Source organism: Pan paniscus, chromosome 14 (genome assembly GCF_029289425.2).
Source record: "Pan paniscus chromosome 14, NHGRI_mPanPan1-v2.0_pri, whole genome shotgun sequence".
NCBI lineage: Eukaryota > Metazoa > Chordata > Mammalia > Primates > Hominidae > Pan > Pan paniscus.
Genome location: NC_073263.2, coordinates 76,900,833 through 76,920,887, shown reverse-complemented (window position 1 = coordinate 76,920,887; position 20,055 = coordinate 76,900,833). Strand labels below are relative to the sequence as shown.

The 20,055-nt window shown below is 38.7% G+C and overlaps 1 protein-coding gene across 2 annotated transcripts in view; it reads left to right on the top strand.

The window, feature by feature from the left end:
- Positions 1-20,055, top strand: part of TBC1D4 (TBC1 domain family member 4) — a 193,856-nt gene that overhangs the window by 137,454 nt on the left and 36,347 nt on the right. For both annotated transcript variants that reach the window (XM_014347449.4, XM_063595792.1), the window contains exons 6-10: positions 3,711-3,802; positions 4,061-4,171; positions 8,251-8,370; positions 17,485-17,559; positions 18,888-19,114. In XM_014347449.4, coding sequence (XP_014202935.2) covers positions 3,711-3,802; positions 4,061-4,171; positions 8,251-8,370; positions 17,485-17,559; positions 18,888-19,114 — 625 coding nt within the window. The remainder of the gene's footprint in view (positions 1-3,710; positions 3,803-4,060; positions 4,172-8,250; positions 8,371-17,484; positions 17,560-18,887; positions 19,115-20,055) is intronic.

The window sequence follows — 20,055 nt, the reverse complement described above, 5'->3', positions numbered from 1 at the left end:
TAAGAACAAAGGTAGTAACAGTAAGGCAGATCCTCTGTAGGCCTCTCCATGTGCGAGGCACTATTGTGTTTCACATGTATTAGCCCATTCCATCCATATGAAAAAAACTGAATCTCTTTTACACATGAAGCAGCTGAGACACTGAGACCCGTAGTGGGGTAATAACTGCTGTATTCACTTTGCTTAGAAGGGGCAGAGCCAGGATTTGGACTTGCCTAATTGGCTTCCAAAGCACCTGGATATCTTTTCTCTAAGAGAGTATCCAAAGGCAGGGACCCTCAGGGCCCGGAAGCCTCCTGGTATCTGTGTGTTTTCCAAACAGTTACTTTCATCTAAGTAAGATAACTGTTAATTCTAAGTTTGTTTTATGCTTAGGTACAAAGTACAAAGTTGGAAGAAGGATCACATTTAGATAAACACAAATTAATAAAAGTATTGTTAGTGAGGAAGATATTTTAAAAAACCAGATAGTAGTATTTTATTTCACTCATTCAGAATTGTAGTATTCTGGTCAATACATTTAGCTGCATTGAGTTCTATTTTTAATGACAAAAATAAGATAAAAATAAAGTAGATAAGTATGTGTATGTGAGCCTTCATCGTCTGTCCTTGTGTTCACTCTTACTGTTTATCCCAGGAGGAACAGAGTCAGCCATCTCTGTGGACTGAAGTGAATTGAGGGGGTGGCATCGAAGGGGAACGCTGTTTCCCAAGGACCAAACCTCAGAATGTGAATCTGAAAAGTGATGCTGAGTATCACCGAAATAGACCGATTATCCTAATGTTGGTTTCCTACATTAACATGCGTAGTGGATAATATACATGCTTTCAATATCAGTAATTCACCAGTCGGTGATTCCAGTTGCTGGGAGGAAGGAAGTCCAATCAGATTCATGGAAGAGGGAGCATGTATAGTTTGAAAGAAATAAACTCCAGCCAATTCCAATTCTTTGACTAAAATAGAGGACTAAAGAAACTTCCTAGTTTATGAATTTAGTTACATACTTCAAATAACTACCTTCTTTATTTTTCTTTGCCTCTTTCAGTCTTTTATCTTCCATGTTAGTCACTTGAGTAATAAACAACAGGAAACAAAACAAAAACAATCATGTGAATCATTATCATAATATATTGTCTAAGCCTCTGAAGGAGACTTTCCCAGCAAATAATAAATTGTGATAGTGGCCGGGCACGGTGGCTAACGCCTGTAATCCGAGCACTTTGGGAGGCCGAGGCAGGTGGATCACCTGAGGTCAGGAGTTCAGGCCCAGCCTCTCCAAAATGGTGAAACTCCGTCTCTACTAAAAATACAAAAATTAGCTGGGCATGGTGGTGGGCACCTGTAATCCCAGCTACTTGGGAGGCTGAGGCATGAGAATCACTTGAACCCAGGAGGCAGAGGTTGCAGTGAGCTGAGATCACGCCATTGCATTCCAGCCTGGGTGACGAGAGTGAAACTCTGTCTCAAAAAATAAAATAAAGTAAAATAAAATAAAAATAAACACAAAACAGGGCACGGTGGCTCATGTAATCCCAGCACTTTGGGAGGCCGAGGTGGGCAGATCACCTGAGGTCAGGAGTTGGAGACCAGCCTGACCAACGTGGAGAAACACCGTCTTTACTAAAAATACAAAAGTAGCTGGGTGTGGTGGCGCATGCCTGTAATCCTAGCTACTCGGAAGGCTGAGGCAGGAGAATTGCTTGAACCTGGAGGCAGAAGCTGCGGTGAGTCGAGATCGCGCCATTGCACTCCAGCCTGGGCAACGAGAGCGAAACTCCATCTCAAATAAATAAAATAAAATAAAATAAATAAACTGTGATAGTGAGTGGTGTCATACCATCAAAATGAATTTAGTTTTCTGTCTGTGATCACCAAGACTTGCACCGAATTTTGCTATACATTGCACAAAGAAATGTGGAGTGGAGTTTTTGGAAACTTTTCCTCTAGTTCTCATTCAGTACTGCTCAGTGGTTTAAAGCAGGCCTGGTGGCCATGTGGCTGCAGTATGGCAGTACTGTGTGCTTTCTGGCAAGTGTGAAGCGAATTCTAGATCTTTTAAAACAATGTGTATTTTCAGGTGATCCTCCTGTATGCTATCTGTAGAGATCTTGATAGTTATTAATTTAAAAAAGTAGCTCAAATCTATTAAATCAGTTTACTTCAGTTTCCTGGCACCTCATATTTTCTTAGAAATGAATACAATGAGAAAAGTGCCCAATGTACTTATAGACTAATACATTACTTTAAAATTCTGTGATGCAACTTAGCGGAACAAATTATAAGTATTTTTGGCCAATTACTTTGTCTTATTCTTTGTAAATAAATACAAAGAATACATGGAAAACATGCAAATTATGTCATAACATCATGTAATATATTTAGTTATAACCTGAGAAAGATAGCAAAGGCAGCCTTATAATAACAAATGATTTTAAAATGCCAGCCTACCTATAAGGTTTATTAAATATTGTATATATCCAGATATTCACTTCATAATCAAAATATAGTAGCAATACTCTAAGTGGAACCTAACTGTAATGAAAATCTGCTCTTTTTCTTTGAATCTTCTTTTGAAGAAAGAGAAATCTGTTCTTTAAAAATGAATGGTCTGTTGAATTACTGCAAATATGAATTAAACTTTCTTTTTTAAAAAAAAATTTAAAAACAACCTTTTCATGAAAAAAGATTTTCCCAAGGACTTAATGTAAATTATGTGTAAGAATGGGATAGGTTTGTGAATATCATGATATAAAGAAGTAAATGATTTCTTGATAAAATAATAACATTGAAAGTTCACCAAATACTAATGCTATCCTTAAAACTTTATTCTCACGGAACAAGAGCTGCATCGGGGAAGAGATCTCTGTCTAAGCCGTAGTCTTGCCTTTTAATATTATTACTTGTTCTTTCTTCTTTAAATGTCAAGTTGTAAACTTAAAATTTTTGGCCAAGGCTAGTCTTTAGCTTTTATTTCCATGTGAGGTCTTAGGTTAATGTTAAATCATCTGTGAGTTTCTACTGTGGCTGTTTGTTAGTGTAAAGTGGTATCTGGTTGTGCTCGGTATCACTTAGAAATTCATTGTTAGTAATTTTTGTTGTTGTTGTTTTGAGATGGAGTCTCACTTTGTCGCCCAGGCTGGAGTGCAGTGGCTCGATCTTGGCTCACTGCAACCTCTGCCTCCCATTTTCAAGTGAGTCTCCTGCCTCGCCTCCTGAGTAGCTGGGATTACAGGCCCCTGCCACCACGGCTGGCTAATTTTTGTATTTTTAGTAGAGACAGGGTGTAAAAGGGTGCTTCATGCTTGTCAGAACGCACACAGTGCTGCCATACTGTGGCCACACTGTCACCAGGCCTGTTTTAAACCACTGTGCAGTACTGAATGAGAACTAGAGGAAAAGTTTCCAAAAACTCCTCTCCACCTCCCAAAGTGTTGGGATTACAGGCGCGAGCCACTGCGCCCGGCCCGTTGTTAGTAATTTTAATGCCAAGATCACGACTGGGGGCTGTTGATTTTGGTGGAGAGGTTTTTCATCTAGTTTTAATCATTTCAATGTAGTATTCCAAGGTTTCTTGTAGGCAGGAACACGTCTCTTTGAGAAGATTTAAGTTCAGAGCCTGCTTGGGAAGAGGTGAAGTGTAATGCATTCTCTGCCCCTGGATCTCTGCTGCTAGACTCTGTTTAATACCTTCCCTCATCATTTTCCTTAGGTCTCTACCCACCAAGAGCCAAGCTGGTAATACAGAGGCATCTCTCATCACTGACAGATAATGAGCAAGCTGACATCTTTGAAAGAGTTCAGGTAACATTATTTGTAGGTCTCATAAATAAGACATAAGGAATGAGAATTGGATCCTGTTTTTATGCGTTCCTGTTTTCATTCTGCTGCCTAGCTAAAGATGCATGACCTAGAGTACTATTGGATAGAATAGAATGCCATTTTACTTTTGCTTCTGAGCGAAGTTAAAACTCTTAGCTTTATTTACGTTTGTCTGCCAGACAGAATAAAAGGAGAGAAGTGGTGTTGCCATAGTGTTCTTTTGGTTTGTCTGTTGAACAGAAAATGAAGCCAGTCAGTGACCAGGAAGAAAATGAACTTGTGATTTTACACCTGAGGCAGCTGTGTGAAGCCAAGCAGAAGACACACGTGCACATCGGGGAAGGCCCTTCGGTGAGAAGATATTTCCTACTTCACCTACTTTTGTTGTTGTTTATGGATTTTGTTAATTCTTCCCTTTGTACTCTCAGGTTCTTTAGGGCTAAAGTCCTATCAGAGTTTCCTAAACTACCCCCTCACTCCCCCGCCCAGCATTTTAATAGTTTTATAGGTTTTTTTGTTTTTTGTTTTTAAGACGGAGTTTCGCACTTGTTGCCCAGGCTGGAGTGCAATGGCACGATCTTGGCTCACTGCAACCTCCACCTCCCGGGTTCAAGCGATTCTTCTGCCTCAGCTCCCCGGGTAGCTGGGACTACAGGCATGCACCACCACACCCGGCTAATTTTGTATTTTTAGTAGAGATGGGGTTTCTCCATGTTGGTCAGGCTGGTCACGAACTCCCAACTTCAGGTGATCCCCCCGCCTCGGCCTCCCAAAGTGCTGGGATTACAGGCATGAGCCACTGCACCCGGCCATTTTATAGGGAATTTGAGCAGGCACTGACACATTGAGCTAAACTAATGGTGGTCTTAAAATGTAAAAGAATTTGTGGGTTTTGGTTAAAAAAAAGCATTAATAGTACATGTTCGTGATTTAGAATGAACATACATTATTTTTAGTTATATTAATCTATTATTTTATTTCCAATTCATATGAACATTTTATTTCATCGAAACTGGAGATAGCCCAAATGGTGAAACAGCAGTAATATCATGTAAATGGTACCCTAGCTGCAAACTGAGGGATGGTATTTTTGTGCATGTGGTCTAGAATTTATCCTCTGCTGCATATAGAAGAAGCAGGACCACCAGCCGTAACATCAAAGGGGATTGTGAAATATTTACTCTTGATAACACTAATTCAGGTTATATCTTTATTTCACTATATTCAGAACAAATCACATATTGTTAGTACACAGTCCTTCATTTAGTCACAGAACAAGCATTTCTTGAGAACCTTCTATGAGTTAAACTATGTGATGGAAAAAGGTGACAAAAAAACCTGATGAATGAATCATGTCCTCTCCAGAGAATAGCTCAAATATTTGAAAGGGGAATGCAAACAGATCAATAGATACATAGAATAAAGTCAATAAGTGGCTTTTAAAAAGAATCTGTAGTGAGCACAAAAGTAGCTGCGTCTTTGCTTTGGAGCTGGAGTGGAGAGTAAGAGAAGAGGAGATTCAAGAGGAAGGACATTTTGAGGGAGTTGGAATTTTAGGAGAGATCAACTTTGCTGTCAGAACAGTTGAGGAACTGTACTTTTTGGGCCGGGTGTGGTGGCTCACGCCTGTGATCCCAGCACTTTGGGAGGCTGAGGCTGGTGAATCACGAGGTCAGGAGTTTAGAGTCTGGCCAACATAGTGAAACCCCGTCTCTACTAAAAATACAAAAAATATTAGCCGGTGTGGTGGTGTGTGCCTGTAATCCCAGCTACTCAGGAAGCTGAGGCAGGAGAAGCACGTGAACCTGAGAGGTGGAGGTTGCAGTGAGCCGAGATCATGCCATTGCACTCCCCAGGCGACAGTGAGACTCCGTCTCAAAGAAAAAAAAGAACATTGAGCACAAAGTTATGTAGTGGTGTGCCCAAACTTACTCCATGCAGGCACTGGAATTAGGTGCTGGTTTTGAGGTTGTGCTTGGGGATTGGTGGGGGAAACAAGGCTGGGATGATAGGCAGAATGAGATGAGGAAGGGCCTTAAGTTACTGGCAGGCCTGACTTTGTCATGGAAGGATTTCAAGTAAGGGGGTGAGAAGATCAGATTTGCACCACAAAGAGAAAATTCTGCTGTTCTTCTGATGGTAGATTTATTTATTGGGGAGGTTGCTTGGTGAGGGGGTTAGGACTAAGTCATATTCTCCAGTTGGGAGAATGTTTTAATAGAATATGTGATAAGTGATTTAATTATTGTACAAATCTTTATCGAGTACAGACTGTACTAGGAAACAGTGATGAATAATGGCGACCCTTCCCTGCCATCTAACTGTTTAGGAGGAGAAACCAACGTGAAACCAAATACATTAAAATATAACGTGATTGGTATAATGATGTATGCACAAGTTAGAGGTAGCATTGGTACATAAATAGCTTGAATAATTCCTCTTGAAGCATTTATTTGACTCAGAGAGGCCAAGCTAGAGCCCTAGAGAAGTGAGGAAGGAACTGAGTGAAGAGCTATTTAGGCGGCATAATCATTAGGACTTAGCGACTGGCTGGAAGAATCTGTAAAGGAAGGGAGAGGGAGTTGCTGTGAACGTCAGGGTTTCCCGTGTGGGGAAATTTGATGAAACAGAGCCGGGAAATAAATAAAGCAGACGAGAGTGGGGCAGGGGATGAGAATAAAAAATAAGAATTCAATTTGGAAATGTGTTTGAGATTCAATTAGAAAAATGGATTTGGTGCCCATAGAGGAATTTGAGGTGATGAGTATGGAGGTTGATACATTTGGTGCCTATAGAGGAATTTGAGTATGAATATGGAAGACATGAGCTTTGTTGTGGACCTGAAGTTAAAGGAGAATGTTCACGAGATGTGCATTTCTTTGTGTTGGAGAAATCACAAAGAAATGATCATACAGGAGGAGATTTTAACAATATTTTCATGTTTTGTTGCTCGTAGCTAAGCTTCTGCCTCCATCACGCTCTCCTTTCCTTCATTTCCTTCCATTTATTCAACTGGTATTTACTGAGCAGTTACTATGTGTCAGATATTTGCTAAGTGCCCATACAGTTTTTCTATTTTTGTCACATTTGTTTATCTGGAAGCCTTAGAATAATGAGTGATCCCAGTGCTTTATACACACCCTGAGCCCTGTCCAGCCCACATGTATACCCATTGTTTTTTTTTCCTCTCCTTTCCTTTCTTGGTGGGGTCTTTCTTGCATCTGTAACTTCTTAACTGATTTGATGGAGCTGGTGCTAGTGTGGGCCCTTATTGCCTCCTACATAGACTGTGCTGAAGCCTTGAGTTCAGTTTGATGTTTCAGTCTGATTTTCCTGTCTTTTAGATGTGTTTTTGAACACGTCTTTTTGATAACTCTCCCTAAAACATTACATTCACAGGGATTTCCCTCAGCTTATAAATTTGGATTGCTAATTCTTCCTATTTACCTGGCACTTAAGAGCATTCAAGGTTTTATTTTCCAGCCTGAGTTTCTCGTGTTACCTTCTACTGCTCCCTTCTATTAGGCAGGTGCAGAAGTAATTGCAGTTTTTGCCATTAAAAGTAATGGCAAGCAATATTTTAACTAAATACATGCCCTGACTTTCTCTCCCTTAAGCAATCCACCCTTTAGGATTTTGCCAACAAGCATCCCCAGTTCTGGGAAGTCTTCATCCCTTTCTTCCCGCCTGTCTGAATCCTGTGTATTCTTTTCTTCCTGTTTAGACCCACAGCCAATCTTCCTGCTTTGGTATTTGATACTTACACGTGCTTTGTGTTGCTATTCCCTCCCCAAGCAAATCATAAGGTTTCTCGCTTGAAAGTTTTTTGCTACTAAGGACCATGTGATATACATAGTAGCTGCTTACTTCAATGGATAAAATACATAGAGAACCTAATGTAGTGGGCACATCATAGATTCTCACTCAGTTTGGTTCTATACTTGTGATCTAAGACATAAATGACCCACTCACGAATGAAAATGGAATTATAACAGAGGCATTACCAGAATCCAGTTTTGTTTGGAAAATGCTTTGTTCTTTGGAACTTGTGTTCTGTGTTTTTCTTGGTAATTTGGATATAAAGTATCCATCTTGGAAAGGGATGGTTATAGATGTTAATCAGAGTAGCAGTAGTAAAAATTGACATCTCAAGTATAATTTTTGCTAAATGCAGTAGGAGTGTATTCATGGAAAGGAAAGGCATGAAGGAAATATTTTACATCTGTCTTTTTATTACATACAATATGAAAAATTAAACCCCTTTCCTTATAAGCATTATGTTCACAGTGTGGGACCTAAATTATTACTTATTAATAGAGCTACTGAAGAATTCTTTTGTTTTTTAATAGCTTAGTCTTAAGTCTATAATTAAAGTTTCATTTAACCTTGAATATTTCCAAACTAAAATGTACCTGTTTTTCTTTTTTTAGACTATTTCAAATAGTACAATCCCAGAAAATGCAACAAGCAGTGGAAGGTTCAAACTTGACATTCTGAAAAATAAAGCTAAGAGATCCTTAACTAGCTCCCTGGAAAATATCTTCTCAAGGGTAAGATTGCACCAATGGTCTTTCAAGTATGCATATCTGTGTTTTCTAACAGTTTAGCTTCAGTCTCAACAGGCTCACCGATTTCCTTAAAAAAAAACACACACACAAAAAAAACCTAAGATAACTTTAAAAATTAGTTAACAAAATGATCTTTTTTTCTTTTTTTTTTTGTTTTTTTGTTTTTCTGAGATGGAGTTTCACTCTTGTCACCCAGATTGGAGTGCAGTGGTGAGATCTCAGCTCACTGCAACCTCTGCCTCCTGCGTTCAAGCGATTCTCCTGCCTCAGCCTCTCGAGTAGTGGAGATCTCCTGCCTCAGACTCTTGAGTAGCAGAGATTACAGGTGTACATCACCATGTCCGGCTAATTTTTGTATTTTTAGTAGAGACAGGTTTTTACCATGTTGGTCAGGCTGTTCTCAAACTCCTGACCTCAAGTGATTCACCTGCCTTGGCCTCCCAAAGTGCTGGCATTACAGGTGTGAGCCACCATCCATGCCCAGCTCAAAATGATCTTTTTTTTTTTTCCTTGAGACGAAGTCTTGCTCTGTCACCATGCTGGAGTGCAGTGGTGCGATCTCAGCTTACTGCAATCTCTGTCTCCCGGGTTCAAGCGATTCTTCTGCCTCAGCCTCCTGAGTAGCTGGGACTACAGGCGTGCGCCACCACGCCTGGCTAATTTTTGTATTTTTAGTAGAGACAGGGTTTCACCATGTTAGCCAGGATGGTCTCGATCTCTTGACCTTGTGATCCGCCCACGTCGGCCTCCCAAAGTGCTGGGATTACAGGTGTGAGCCACCGCACCTGGCCCAAAATGATCTTTCAAAATAAGTTTGCTTCTCAGATCGAGATTTATTCTGGGGCCTTTATTTGAATTCGAGCAATAGATATTTAGTAGTAGAAATAGATATGTATAGAAAAGGGGAAATAGAATACTGATGCTCAATACTATAAGAACTTTAAAAATCATTTCCCATAGAAAGTTATAAAGAAATTCTTCTTTTGCCCATGGTATTAGTTCATTTTCGCATTGCTATAAAGAAATACCTGAAACTGGGTAACTTGTAAAGAAAAGAGGTTTCATTGACTCACGGTTCTGCAGGTTATACAGGAAGCATAGTGGCTTCTGCTTCTGGAGAGGCCTCAGGAAGCTTCCAATCGTGGTGGAAGGCAAAGGGGGAGTGAGACATCTCACATGGTGGGATCAGGAACAAGAGAGAGAGAATGAGGAGGTGCTGCATACTTTTAAACAACCAGATCTCATGAGAACTCACTATCATGAGAACAGCACCAAGGGGATGGTGCTAAACCATTCCTAAGAAATCCATCCCTGTGATCCGGTCACCTCCCACCAGGCCGACCTCCAACATTGGGAATTACAATCTGACATGAGATTTGGGCGGGGACACAGATCCAAACCATATCACCGATTCTTAGGAACTTAGAGGAAGTGCTGAAAAAAGTATAAATTAATGGAAATTTATGTATTCCATTTAGTAAGTGTATATATTCCATTTTAAAATAAGCAAAATGGTTCCCCTTCAACTTCATTTTCCTCTTCCTGAACAATTCTGCCTTAGAGCTATTAGGTGAGGTCAAGCTACGTGGGTGTTCTGGGCTGTGGCATGGGGGACCCACTGTGGCTCAGAGCAGGGAGACTGTCCATATGGGGTGTGGAATGTGGGGATGGCCTGATGCAGGGTGTGGGAGCCTCTTGCAGTAAGGAGGGAATCTGCAGAGAAGGGGAACCTGGTTTGGGAGGTTGTAGGAGGCAGCATACTGGCAGAGGGAAGGCCCAGTGCGGGTGTCAGAGCCACAGTGGAGGGGAGCGAGCATTCACAGGGATGGGTGCCTAAGCAGGCTGAGGATGTGCATGTGTTGGGGTGGCAGTCCCAGCAGGGAGTGGCACAGCCTGGGTGGGATGAGGACAGTGTCTGTGCAGTGGCCATTGTGGAGATGGGTTATATACACACAGGGACTGAAGAAGTAAGTAAATGTCTTAAGGATAGTGGGGTCCAGGGAGGAAGAAATTACTAATATGAAAAGGGTAGAAATTAGAATGAACCCTGTGTTGGATTCAACTTGGAGGTATCACAATAAAGAACTTACTCATGTAACCAGATAACACCTGTTCCTGCCTGGCCGACATGGTAAAACCCCATCTCTACTAAAAATACAAAAAAATGAGCCGGGTGTGGTGTTGCGTGCCTGTAATCCCAGCTACTCAGGAGGCTGAGGCACGAGAATCACTGGAACCCAGCAGGCAGGGGTTGCAGTGAGCTGAGATCATGCCACTGTACTCCAGCCTGGGAGACAGAGTGAGACCCTGTCTAAACAAACAAACAAACAAACAAAAAACCACCTGTTCCCCAATAACCTATGGAAATAAAAAAATTACAAAAATAAAACTTGGAGGTATCAATATAAAATCATGATGTTTATATACATGTAAATATAGACATATTATATATACAATCATATAGAAATATATATGTAAATATAAAAAACATAAATGTAAACATAAGTATATATGTATATGTTCCTACTAGACAGAACCAAGATTCTGAGAAACATGGCTAATTTCAGTACTGCAGGAAAAGTATAAGATGAGCCCAGAACATCTTGGTGTTTTAGATAGTAGGAAAATATTCAAAGAAAAATGGTGACGTGTCATAAAGACATAAAAACCTTGAAAGGGCTCCCACTGGGACAATATGAGCATTGACATAAATGATAGCAACAGATAATCTAACCTGTTGCATAAAATAGGCAACTATTTTCTGATACAAAAAATAAATGAATATATTGAAAGTTTTATCATAAATAAGATATTTGCTGTATGTAATTAATATTTATTAATTACTAATGGGAAAATAACTTTACAATGGAGAAGGCTGGCAGGCACCACCAAGTGATCAAATTGAACATCATCAGCAGTGGGACAAATTGCAGCCCTGTGCCACCTGATATAAAGAAACAGAACTGCTTCTGTGGTATTCCTGTCAAATAGGCAGTGCTTGAATCTAATCAAGGGGAAATGTCAACAAACCCAAATTGAGGTGGAGTCTACAAAATAACAAGCCTGTTATCTTCAAGAAAGTCAAGAACAGGTTGAGGAATAACTCCAGACTGAAGGACCCTAAAGAAACACAAAAACAAGTGGAATGGGAGATTGTGAATTGGATCCTTTTGCCCTAAAAGCCATTACTGGGACAACCAATGCAATTGGAGTGAAGTCTGAAGATTCAATAGTATTACTGTATCAGTGTCAGTATCCTGGTTTTGAAAGTTGTATTTTAGTTATATTGGAGAATGTCCTTTTTTATAGAAAATACACAGTAAAGTATTTCAGGGTGGTGGAGCTTTATATTGGTAACTTACTTGAAAATCGTTGTGGGGAAAAAAAATTTTTGTACTGTACTTATAACTTGCCTCTGCATTTGAGATGGCTTCAAAATGAAAAAGAGAAACAAAGTGATCGTTTTAAACCTGCTTATCACACATACCTCACAAAGCCCACCCAGGGTGTTTTTTTAAATTTATTTTTTCTGCTTGCTGTTTTCATGTGTTAATGAATAGCTCAGGTTATTAATGGATCACAAGTACTGCCATTGTACAGTCATCAATAAGGGCTCTTTTCTGTACCCAGCACACTGCCTGTGAAAACCAAGTAGTAAGACTGGTTGGGTGGTAGGTGTTTTAACTCCTGTGAACAAAGTTTCAAAAGGTACCCTTGATGACTTTTTAAAGTCTCTTGGCCTTTATGTTAATACACAAAGAAAAATTTCACCTTCAGTGTATAAGTGTCTTCCTTAGTGATCTCTCAGTGCCTTTAAAGAGGCAAATGAGTGGTAAAAATTCTTAGACTTTGAGAGGAACTTTGAATTAACCATTGAACTCTATTTGCAAATGCGTATTGTTTTTAAAAATATTATTTCCACCTGTTTAACCTTAGTAGCATTATAAGAATATGTTTAAATAGTTGGATACATTTTGATTTTTTCCATGCTTGTGCAATAGAGCATTAGGACACAGTAACTTCTGATATCCCGTGTTCCTAGTTTTGTTTCTTTGTTATGGCTCAAAATACTTTTCTAGTTATTTCTCTTAATGATAGAGATCCTTCTAACTTTAACAGAAGCCCTGCAGCAAGCATGATCAATTGTGAATGCCATTATTTTATCAGTGGAAAACTGAATCTCAGAAAAGAGTATCTAGGAGATTTGTCAGAAGTATGCCAATGCAAATTTCATAAAATATGCCTTTTTCCTTCAAAATTTATAAATTAGTAAAATCCTGGTCCTCACCCCAGACCTACTTAATCAGAAACTCTCGGGGTGGGGTCCAGTAATTTGGGTTTCAACAAGCCTTCCAGGTGAGGCTGATGCAATTACACTTACTTAAGACACGTGTAATTCTTAAAGCACCAGCATCAGAAACAGCATCAGCTACCTGAATTGAACACAGTGTTTAGTGAAAATTTTAGCAGAAAAGACCACTTAAGTAGGTGTCAGGGTACCTGAATGTAATCCCTGGCCCTAGCCGATTTTATATTTATGAGCTTGGATGAATTATTTGCCTTTTCTAAGCCATAGTTTTCCCATTTGTGAAATGGACATATTAATACCCACTTGCCTCATGTAATTGTGAGGATTAAATGTTAGTATGTTAGGGAAATATCACATCATAGATAGGAGGTGGTATATTCAGTGGTAAGCTCAAAACCTCTGTCATTTACAAAATGGCAAAGGGTATTTAGGATGTTACTTTCTTTATCTCCATTTAGTACCTTGGCATCCTGCATAATACTTGCAGGGCCAACTTTGAAGTCTTTTTCGCGTGCCTTCAATTGCTGTAATGACATTTTCAGCAAGGGCACAGCCAATCTGTTTTGATCAAGGTGGATACTGTAGCTTTTGTTTCCCAGAGTGAAGCCAAATGACATAAATTTTGCGAGCTAACAAGGTCTTGCTTGTACCGTGTGCAACAGATTGCACTTTTTGGGCAGGTTGGCAGCTCCCCATGTTGTATTAAAGGTTACATAGCAAAAGGGGTTTTGTATACTTCTAAAACTTGTCTTTTTTTTTTTTTTTTTTTTCCTGCTGAGTTGTATAGTAGAAAATTCACACTCCAGTTTTGGAGTTTAGCTCATAATTGCTGCCATTTTTAAACATCAAAATATTTTATTTAGCTAACTATAGTTGTTTATGAAATAGGATCCATTTTTTAAAAGCCAAGAAGCTCAGCTCATTAACCACTAAAAAGCGATTCCAAGGGAAAGGGCCTGACACATGAATTAGCAAATCACAATGTAGTAAAACAGAAAAAGCTGTCTGTTCAAAGGTGAAAATCAGAATCATGTAATGGCTATCTGTTGCTTTTATTTTTTCAGTTGTTTTCCAAAACAGAAATATTTACTAATATAAATTTTATTTTATTTTTTTGAGATAGGGTCTTGCTCTGTCACCCAGACTGGACTGCAGTGGTGTGATCATAGCTCACTGCAGCCTCGAACTCCTGGGCTCAAACAATCTTCCCGCCTTAGCCTCCCAAGTAGCTAGGACCATGGTCACATACCACCAAGCCTGGCTAATTTTATTGTTATTTTTTTTGTACAGACAGGGTCTTATCATGTTGCCCAGGCTGGTCTCGAACTCCTGGGGTCAAGCAATCCTCCCACCTCAGCTTCCTAAAGTGCTAGGATTACAGGCATGAGCCACCATGCCAAGCCAATATTTACTAATATAAAGTGCAAGTTATTTTGAAAATAGTACTCATTTTCTACTTTCTTCAGAGTAATATCCATTGTCTTTACTTGTTGAAATGTGTGAAGTGGTAGAGTATAATTTTAAAGTAACTTTGTTTTTCTTTGTGCACAAAAAAAGCTTATGTGGGTAAAACACCACTATGAGTAAAACAGGTGATTTCAGTTGTTTTTCTAATAATAGGAATGGTTTGATACCCATCTGACTACTTTGTCTGTTATGACCAAATAACCTGTCTGAGATAACCAGTCAGGTGGGCATGTAAGTAGCGCTAAAAATAACAGCAATCTCATCTTTACGATATTTTCCTCTTGGCCACACACACTAACCCAATAATTTATTAGCCACAAATAGAGTTTTTGTTATTGGAAGGATGCCAATTATAACATAGAACTGAAGAACTGAAAAGAGTTTGATGAGGTTCTAGGACATTTACAAAATTCCATGTAACCTGTGTAGGCTAATTAGCTTTATTTGTAATTCTCTTTTTCACAGAGCTTTAGTTTAGGGATGTAGTAGTAACAGCTCAGGAGCTTCACTTTACAATTGTGCTTCCTGTGTCAAAATTGCTTCCCTTTCTTTTAACTAGCTGTGTAAACTTGGGCAATGTAATCTATCAGAACTTCAGTCTCTATATCTGTGAAGACGGGCTAAATAACCATACTTACCTCACAACTGGTATGAGGATTAAGTGAGCTAATGCAGTGTAAAATCCTTAACGTAGTATATGGCACATGATAAGCATTCAATAATATTAGGTGCAGCTATTAATTTTATTATTGTTTTAGTTATCCTATAGTAAGCCATTGGAGATAAAGCTGTAATATATGCAGATAAGAATAAATATTGCTTTACGAAACAAGATAGGATGTCATAAATAAAACACAGTCATCTGAAAAGAAGAAAGAACTGTTTAAACTTTCTGATAGTAGATGTAAAAAGAAAAATTCAAGAGAAGGCTAGGAAACTAGAGTTGAAAAAAGGCCTTTCAGAAAATGGAGCAGACTTCAAAGAAATGGAAAATAGGAGAACAAGGTAAAAAGTTAAAGGATTAGTCCAGAACCAAACAGTAGGAGTTGCAGTAAGAAAAAATGCCTGCAAGGAAATTTTTAAAGAAATAATTTAAAAAATTTCTCAGAGCTAAAGAGCATGAGTTTCCAGATTTAGTGAACTCAGAAAGTGCACAACAGAGTGACTGTGTAAAAGTCATGCTAAGGCACGTCGTTGTGAAATTTCACAATGCCAAAGGGCAAACTTAGATTCTGTTCCAAAGAGAAACAGCAGGTCAGACACACAGGCTCTAGAATCACAATGGCTTTAGACTTCTGAACCAAAGGACATTTGAGCAATGCTAAGATATTTGGAAGCAAAATTTCTAACTACTACAATATACGATATCCAGCCGAACTATTAGTGAAATACAAGCATAGAATAATGACATTTATGGACATGTACATTTTTTAAAAAATTTAGTTCCCACTCTCCCTTTCTCAGAAAGCACCCGGAGAATGTGCCTCACCCGAATGAGGAATTAAACTAAAAAAGGAGAAGACATGGGACCAAGGAAGCAGAAATTCCAACAGAGGAGAGAGTCAAAGGAAATTTCTAGGTTGATAGTGAAGGAAAATCCTGGGAAGCTTTGTAGAGGAAGCCTATATTGTAACATGTCCAGATTGGGGCAGAAACACAGAGGTCTCCATAATGGTAGCTTAAAAAAAAAAGCGGGGGAGAGAGAGAGAGAGAAAGAGAGAGAGGAGAGGAGAGGTGAGGGGAGGGAAGGGGAGAGGAGGGTAATTGATGGTTGGTGTGGTGATGTTTGACCATATTGTGAACTGTAGGAGAGTTTTGTAATATATTCGTGTTTGCTGAAGTAGTCACTAACTCCATGAAAAACAAAATATATAAGATATGAGGTGTAAGCAGACATAATCATAGTAAAATATGTAGCTCAGCTGCAAACAATACTTACAGTCCTAATAATCTAAGCACAAAGTACTGATTTGACCAAAATTCGTGATGTAACTATATTGAAGGAAGAGGGGAAGAAAGGTGTGTGGGGGGGTTGGGGGGAGGTGGAACTGGGTATATAATGAGGTAAGAATATTAAATTTCATCTTCCAGAGTTAGGAAGTCAATAGATAGTTTCTAAAATGGAAAGCTTAAGGAACGGTAGGATAAGCTGAATACCAGAAATATCAATATAAATAATTTCAAGGTTCGCTTTTGGGGAGTGGGATTCAGAGTGCAAGAGAGGGGGTTGATGACCACCACTTTTCATTATAAACTTGATAGCATAGTTTCACTTTTGAAACTTTGTGCTGATATTACTTTGATTAAAAATTAAAATGAAATATAACCCCTTACCCCCGACCCCCAAATAAACCTAAGAATGTTTGCAGACAGAGTCGAAGCCTGGAAAGTACTATGCAAATGTTATGCATTGTTGAAAAATTTCGCAGGGTCACTGTCACATGGATCTGACTGGTGTTTCCACTCATTCTTTTTTAGAACTTCGCCACATGCTCTAGAGTTGTGTGGAACTCCTCAGTCTGTGTTTTGTCTTTTAAGACCTTGTAGATGATGAGGTTCCCAACCTGACTTGTATCCTCTTTCCTTCTATAGTTGGCCTCAGTTTCTTCCTATTTAAAGTGAGGGGAGAACAGACAGAATAATCTCTTAGGTTCTTAGGTCTCTTAGATCTTAGGTGATCTCTTAGATCTCTTTCTGAGATCTTTTATAAAATCCACACCAAAGGACTATGTGAAAAAAAATTGATAACCAATTCACCAATATTGAAGCAGACTGATATCTAGTCTTCCAGAGTTAAATGATTTCTTGAAATAGTTTGGCATTATGGAATAATGAATGATGCAAAACCGGTAAATTTTAGAATGTGGTTTTCTTTTCCATGTGGTTTTTAACTGATGTTTATTATAATCCTATAAATGAATTATGATGTTTTGATCTAGGTTGTATGTATTAAGTCATTTTCTGCATAGCTTTTCTGGTTTGTTTTGCTGTATCTTCCATATTTGAATCTGAGACAGAGTTAATGGGGCCCTCACTGAACTTATGGATGAATAACGTGTAATCTTGTAACCAAACTAACTTCAAAAAGCTTGGTCTGAGTATCTAGTTATCTAACGGCTGATTTAAAAATAATGGAAATAGATCAGGAATAGTTCTTTTTACCGTGCTGTAATGACTATTAATAAAGCCAACAAATTTAAGTGAACCACAAAAGGATCAATTTAATGCTAACATTAAGAGACCACCTGGAACTACCTTTTATAGTTTTGAAGTAAAATTTTAAATCACACGAAGCACTTAATTTTATTCTTTTCACTCAGGGAGCTAACAGAATGAGAGGTCGGCTTGGAAGTGTGGACAGTTTTGAACGGTCCAACAGTCTTGCTTCAGAGAAGGTATCTAACTAGAGCTTGTTTACACTAATTGCAACTTAACAAAGTCAGCACCGATATGGTAATATGCATGCTCCATTTTTTATTATGAATGCTTTATAGCTTTTTAAAAAATAAATATTTGAGACTTTATTATTTTAAATAAGAAGATTCTAGGCATTAGCATGTAGCTTCTTATTCCCTTACAGGCTAACTGTGCTCTGTTAGGCTTTTTATTGTTTGGAGATAGTATGCTTTGGACAACAGTATTTGAGCAACTGTTGATCCAATGCCTTATAAAAAATGAGCCATATATTACTAATTATATACTTGTACAGTGATTTTGTTTGTTCCCTTCCCGTGTTATTTTCCCCCCTCATTTTTTTAAAATCATTTTAGCTGCAACACTGGGATCTTCTTTATCTCATTGACAACTCTTGGTAGGTTGGGTTTCCTGTTTCCTGTGTAGTGCAGTATGTCACCTGAGGCACATGCAGCCTATTTTTTAAAATGGAAATATATTAAAATATTTCTGTTAAACTTTCTGTTGATGGAAGTGGGGACTTAGTCCAGCTATGAGTCTATTATCACTAACCCATGTTTATCAAGCTAAATATTTCTACAGTGGTGCCTGTTCTGGAAAGTTTTAACAGCATACCTGTCTAAATTGAGAGATTTATGATTTCTACCCATGCAATATGAGATGCATTCCAGCATAACTCGGTTTTCATTCATTTCCTGTTTTTCATGTGTTTTAAAAGAAATTTACCTCAGGGAACATGTAATTGAATAGAAACATCCACGGTGAGGGAAGATACTTAACAGACTTTATTTTCCGGAAGGCTTTGCCATGAGACTTGGACACTTAGGCATTGTAATACTGTTTTGGCAGTACAGGAAGCATGCAATTGATATGTCACGGAAGCCAGGAGATACGGAAACACAGACTCCACCCTCTTTTGGTCATGATCTTTTTTTCATCTCTCTGGCAACAGTGAGAGAAGTACAGTAGCTCTAGCATTTCATCACAAAGTGTCAGGGGAGAGAATAGCTTTCACTTTTTTGTCATCCCTCTCACTTTCTGGCCTGTCTTTACGGATGCTGTCTTACAGCTGCTTATCCAAAGATAAGTGGGTTGTGGTGATACTGATTACAGCTGCTTATCAGAAGATAATGGGTTGTAGTGATACTGATTAGCCTACGGCATAAATTAAGTAAAAGGGGGAGGAAAAACAGTTTTGTCATGACTCAGGAGGAAGATGAGGCACACTGTCACTTTTGAGCTCTGTGTTTTGGCAGGTCTGCCATGACCCACGTGGGAAATAAAGGGCTCCCTTCCGCTTGTGTTTCAGGACTACTCACCAGGGGATTCTCCACCAGGGACACCGCCAGCGTCCCCACTGTCCTCAGCTTGGCAAACGTTTCCCGAAGAGGATTCCGACTCCCCGCAGTTTCGAAGACGGGCACACACGTTCAGCCACCCACCTTCAAGCACAAAGAGAAAGCTGAATTTGCAGGATGGGAGGGCTCAGGGTGTGCGTTCCCCTCTGCTGAGGCAGAGCTCCAGTGAACAGTGCAGGTGAGTCTGACCCTCTCCAGAATGAGACCTAGATTCTCAAGGCACACAGTTTTGATTACTCTGGAGTCAAGGTGGATTGTGAATTTATGCTGTAGCCAACTTTTAGTTTTGAGAAACACCATAAAAACAAATTAAGTTACCTCATTTACTAGGCGAAACAGGCAAGGTTAAGGCATACCCAAAAGAAGAGTTAATTCGTTTGGGTGGAAACTCTTTTGTTTTTCCTTTCAGAAAAATAGAAAAAACAAGATAACCATGCAATTGTTTTGTCTGAAAACCTGCTGATAACATGTTACTCAGTGTCTTGATGATGATTCTAGAGAAACAAAGTCAGCAGGTTTGAAAATAACATAGCATTAGAACTTCCTGTTAGCTTATGATAAAATACCAGGGTTTTAAAAGTCACCTAAGTTACTTTCATACATGAGATAATATTTGGCTATATTTTGTTACATAATAAATTAAAGCTAAATATGAAAATTGTTATAAATTGTATCTAGAATAAGGTGATATCTATAAAGAAGAGTATATATACCATAATTGACAGGCAGTGTCCACTTAGAAAAGATCTTACACAGTATTTAAAACATAATTTAACAAAAAGTTGTTTGATATTTGGTGAGAAACAGTAAAGAGGATAAACTTGGAATGATTTTCTTCTTCCTGTGTAACACAGATCAAATTTATGTCTTAGAACTCATTTTGTTTCTCTTCTTTACCTATGAATTTGTTACGGAAAATAGGGTTAAGTAAAGATGCTCATTGGAGAGAAAAAAAAACACAACTCGATGTAAAAGGAGAAGGCTAATTTTTATATCATGTGTTACAAAATTTGCCTGCATTTCTTCTAAGGATACAGTTTTATTTTCATTGTTGTTTTCTGAATGACTCGAAATTTAAAAATGAGATATTTTATGATACAAAAATAAAGTTAACAGTTC